The sequence below is a fragment of the Otolemur garnettii genome, unplaced genomic scaffold (genome assembly GCF_000181295.1).
Source record: "Otolemur garnettii isolate 467f Iridium unplaced genomic scaffold, OtoGar3 scaffold00001, whole genome shotgun sequence".
In the NCBI taxonomy this organism is placed as follows: Eukaryota; Metazoa; Chordata; class Mammalia; order Primates; family Galagidae; genus Otolemur; species Otolemur garnettii.
The window spans coordinates 31,359,617-31,364,995 of NW_003852396.1; the positions used below are offsets into that span (position 1 = coordinate 31,359,617).

A 5,379-nucleotide genomic window follows, 5' to 3' on the forward strand; every position below is an offset into this window, starting at 1 on the left:
ACAGAAAGGACCACTAATATTGATAGAACTAGTATCCAACAACCCAGTGATTTTATAAGCACCTTGAAGGCAAAAACCATGCAAAATCATCATGCACATTAGGATTATTCTCTAATTCCTTTTAAGGTCTAAAAATGAGAAGAAAAGCTAATCCTTCCATATGAATGATCAGAGTTTAAACTTGAGAACCATAGTTCTGCTGATATTGGACTCTCTGGAAGGGCTGTGTGGAAGCAGAGGAGGAGGAAGAGAATTCCAGTGGCCATGTTAGCCTACAATATCACCACAACCCATCCAGCATTCTTCTTGTTGATGGGGATACCAGGCCTGGAGCACTTAAACCTCTGGATCTCTATCCCCTTCTGCTCAGCTTATACTCTAGCCCTGCTTGGAAATTGCACCCTTCTCTACATAATTCGGGCTGATGCAGCCCTCCATGAGCCCATGTACCTCTTTCTGGCCATGTTGGCAGCCATTGACTTGGTCCTTTCTTCTTCAACACTGCCCAAAATGCTTGCTATTTTCTGGTTCAGAGATCACAAAATCAACTTCTATGCTTGTCTGGTCCAGATGTTCTTTCTTCACTCCTTCTCCATCATGGAGTCAGCAGTATTGCTGGCCATGGCCTTTGACCGCTATGTGGCCATCTGCAAGCCTCTGTACTATACCACAATCCTGACTGGGGCCCTTATCACCAAGATTGGCATGGCTGCTGTGGCCAGGGCTGTGACACTGATGATTCCACTCCCCTTTTTGCTGAGACGCTTCCACTACTGCCGAGGCCCAGTGATTGCCCACTGCTACTGTGAACACATGGCGGTGGTGAGACTGGCATGTGGGGACACGCGCTTCAATAATATCTATGGCATTGCTGTGGCCATGTTTATTGTGGTGTTGGATCTGCTCTTTGTTATCCTGTCCTATATCTTTATCCTTCGGGCAGTTCTACAGCTTGCCTCTAAAGAAGCCCGCTACAAGGCATTTGGGACATGTGTGTCTCACATAGGTGCCATCTTAGCCTTCTACACACCTGTGGTAGTCTCCTCAGTTATGCACCGTGTGGCCCGCAGAGCTGCTCCACATGTCCACATTCTCCTCGCCAATTTCTATATGCTCTTCCCACCCATGGTCAATCCCATCATCTATGGTGTCAAGACCAAGCAGATTCGTGAGCGAGTCTTAGGACTATTCTTAAGAAAGGATGTGTAAAAGGACAGTGAGGAGAAAGAGTAGGGTGGTTTGCATGCTGGAAGTGGGAGCTGGGTATGATGGGAAGTGAAGGGGTGCTAGAATCTCCATGTTTAGATTTTTCCTAGCATAATGGAAAAAAAATATTCTGAAACTTAGAGCCACCCAGTCTATTTAGGACTCAAGGATCTGTGCTCTCTGGTAGCTTCTAGACTCAAACTGCTGTCCTTGTCCACCCTTCACAGAGTCCTTACTTCTAATCATAACTTGACATAGTCTTGGTCAACTGGCCTCCTGATGACTTCACCTAAAAATAGAAAGATATTCCAAGTTCCTTTGCTGAAGAAAAGACTGAAGACCTATCCTGAGACACTGGGATTTTGGTGAACTATCCACTGAGGACTGAGGACTTGTGTGAGAAGCAATAGCACATCTAATGTAGGAATATTTCCTCAGTCATTCTGAAAGGTAGTTTCCAGCTTCTGACTAAACACTCTCAGTGCTGGGTAGTTCATAACATTCCAGTGCTGCATGTTTCATACAAGACAGCTCTGATTATTAAAAGTGATTTTTGACTAAGCCAGTCTATATATTCTTTGACTTCTGTTTTACCAATTCTTCTCATTGTGTAATTTGAATAAGGTATGTTTTCTGACTTTTTAAAATATGGCATGCAACTCTTTGCATGTAGGTGTATCTTATGTTGACAACAGTATTTGAATTTCTCATTTATTTACTAATTCAGCCAAGTCTGTTATAGGGGCTGGTGGTACATTCATCATTAAGGCCCAGAAAGGGCCCAGAATTGTACTTCACAGACTGAGGACTGTGAACAGAGCCAGGAGTCAGGGAAACAGGAAGGAGGTGACATACTTGTGGTGAGTGGGAAAGGTAAGGCACCCTCAGCTACTTCCCATATCGAGTCCTCATCTTATCTTAGGGACCAGCTGAAATAAAAAAATACAAAAACCTGATTAACTCTCAGTACTCTATTATCACTTGTTTCAGAGATACCATTCTCTTTTGCCTAGATTAATATGATAGAGTCTTTAATCTCCATCTTTTTATCCTCACCTCTTTGTGCTATTATTTTGATGGAAGCCAAAGAAAACTTAAAAAAAAATGTCAAATTATTTTACTTCTTTTCTCAAAACTTGAGCTTTTACTTTGAGAGGAAGAAGGAACTGTATAAGGTTCTTAACAGTGGTCTGTAAGACCCCTTGCGATTAAGAACGTCAGCCAGCCCCAAATGGTACAAACATGAACAGGACTATACCTAGACAACAGTACAAAAGAAGAAAAAATCTTACCAACAGGCCAGGTTGGGGGAAGGAGCTTTCCATGGGTCCCCAAGGACTCTCTTCAAGTACATCAATCTCTGCTTCCATGTGCTTTGGGGAGAAGGCAAGAAGCTCTCCTAGGCCCCTCCTTCCCAGCCTCCTCTGACAGGAGAGGAAGGCTGCACTGGGGTTGTGTGAGGGTACAGGTGATATAATTACATTGTTTGCATTTGTTGGGTAAAGTCCAAGTTATAGTCATGCCCCTACCCTAGGAGGTGTGCCATACACCTCTCTATTGTGCCTGTTAGGTGAGTTTACACCAATCCCCCTGCCCTTATTGAGTTTGTATTTTTCCCTTGTGTAGGTGTGTATTTGTTTATCTACAGGTTTCATAGTAGTATTGAGTACATTGGATACTTGTTTTTCCATTCTTATGATCCCTTACTAAGGAGAATGCTCTCCAATTTCATCCAGGTTAATAAAAATAAAAATGCTACCATACAGATAAAAAAAGTCTACTTTGATTGAGTTAGAAGAGATAAAAGAGGAACTGAAGTCTTAACACAAAAAACTCCCTTGAGGATTTTGGATGCAAAGGCCAGAAAGTAAACAGGTCATTAGCTGAGTTGGAAAGTACGTTCAAGAGTGTATGTAGTCATTCGTTTGTTTTTAAGAAGAGAGAAATAACATGTTTTAGTGGAAGAAATTTATCTAATAGTAGAAGAAAAACTTAAATTATGGAAGAGAACAAAGAATACTGATGCTGAAAATCCTTCAGCATTACCCTTTTCTAGGTGGTCTACTGGTTTACTGTTGATAGTATAAATATATCTGAAATTCCAAATTTTAATTTACATACTTTTCCTGTAAGCTCTAAGACCAGACTAGTTTATCTACCTGCCTACTTGATATCTCCTCATATCAATCTCAGATATATCAAATCTGTCATGTCTGTGGCAGAAATTGTGACTTTTTTCCTTTATTTACCACACATCTCTCAGAACACAATATCCCATCCATCCAATTGCTCAACCTGCAATCAAGGCAACTTGGTTCCTTGTCTCCTCCTCCTGAGTCATATTCAACCCATCAACAAGTACCATTGGATCACTCACTATAATTAAAGTCAAAGCTACCTGGTACATTTCCTTTTCCACCACTCTTATTCAAGCCTTAGTCACATCTCATCAGCTAGTGCTACAGAAGAATCCTAATAAGTGCATCAAGTTCTGTTTTTGTTCTCCAATATCTGTCCTTCCATAAGTGCCCACCGTATCACAAAGTGAAAGATCTTGAGGTAAGAGACTGGGTCTTTTTCCCATATGTATACCCCGCTTCTAACATGCATAGTCATGTAGAACATCTCACCAAACAAAGCATGACTACCAGACTCCTGGATAAGGTATCACTGACCTCAGAAAACTATTCTCATCTAACCTCAGGATGGTTGGATATCTTATTAATTAGAATACATACAGGATGATGAGTTCTAAGGAGCCTGACAACAACAGCATCTTTATCTTCATCATGAATGCCAAAAACAGTGCTTTGTACATCAGACTCTGTATAAGTGATTATGGAAATACCCCACATACATATTGCACCTTCTCCCTTGTAAATATGCAATTTCAACAAATGCAAACACATTTACTTTACCTCTTCAAATCCCCCTGAATTCCTCTGTGTAACTTCTTTTGTGTGTGTGTACTTACATTTTATTTGAAAAAATCTATAGTTTAAAAACAAAGCATGTATATGAATAAATATGAATATAAAGACATGAATATATAATGGTAACACTAAGAACAGTAATAAGACAGTAAGAATAAAAAACAGTGCTTTGGGAATAGCATTAGTAATCCTATACCCTAAGGATGGGCATAGTTGCTCATTTCCCCATAAAATAGTGAAATAAGCCTTTGTTCAAGTGGAATTCAGGGGTAGAGAAAAAAATTAGGTTCTATATGCTAAAATTTACACTTATAAACTAAAACATAACTACATTTTATTAAAAAAACTAAGTTTTAATGTGAATCAAAATAAAACCAAATCTCCTGGGACATACTACATCTGTGATGTACTTTCATCTTTGACACTCATGCCTTTAAATTAAGCCCTTGGTAATGGCAGCTATTTTCATACCTGAACTGATGAAAAACATAACTGTTCTCACATGATCAGGTGCATTCTGGCCACAGGAAGCCACAGCTCTGTGACTTCAAGGTTTCTCAGGACTGGATATTGGCTGACCTAATGACTTGAGAGGCAGCATCAGATTTGGAAAGGTCTGAAAGTTCTTGTGGAAACTCAGAATAGGGGCTGACAACAGAATTGAAGTGGAAGGTGGGTTGAGTCAGGGTATCACTACTCAGCATAGGCTCCAGATTCTCCTTGTTGGCTCCATGCCTCCTGGCACAATTTGTTTATTTCCCTGGACTGGTGGGAGAGGCAACTGGCTCACAACTAGAAGGAAGGAATCAAGACACAGGGGAGTGGCATAGTGTCCCCAGGCCTATTACTATTACTGACTACATCATTGGATGTGGCAGCAGCCTGCAGCTTGTGCACTTTGCCTGTCACGTTGGCTATCAGTCCTCTCTGCTGGCTGGGCACTTGGAGGGGCACTCCCCAGGAGCATCTCTGTCTGCATCTTATTCCTGAGTCTTTCCTGCTTGGCGCTTTCTTCTTCAATTGATGCATCTCTTGTTGTTCCATCACATGCTCTTTGAATTTCTGTCCATTTACCAGAAATGTCTTTGAAAGTTCCTGTTTCCACATTTCAATTTGTGCTTTCAACTCCTCGTCCAGCTTAAGAAGTGTTTTTTGGAGTTTGGCTCATTGCTTTTCTTCTTTTAGAAGATTTCCTCCCCATTTTTTAAGTTGACTTGGATCTCAAGTCTTTTTTTTTTTT

At 40.8% G+C, this 5,379-nt stretch overlaps 1 protein-coding gene across 1 annotated transcript; it reads left to right on the forward strand.

The window, feature by feature from the left end:
• Window positions 1-226: 226 nt before the first annotated feature.
• On the forward strand, window positions 227-1,281 carry LOC100951704 (olfactory receptor 52K1-like). Its single transcript, XM_003780949.3, has one exon. The coding sequence runs from the start codon at window positions 265-267 to the stop codon at window positions 1,207-1,209; it is 945 nt and encodes a 314-aa protein (XP_003780997.1). The 5' UTR covers window positions 227-264; the 3' UTR covers window positions 1,210-1,281.
• The last annotated feature ends 4,098 nt before the right edge of the window (window positions 1,282-5,379 follow it).

Coding starts and splice junctions, on each gene's coding strand:
- LOC100951704 (XM_003780949.3), top strand. CDS start 265: ATGTTAGCCTACAATATCACCACAACCCATCCAGCATTCTTCTTGTTG.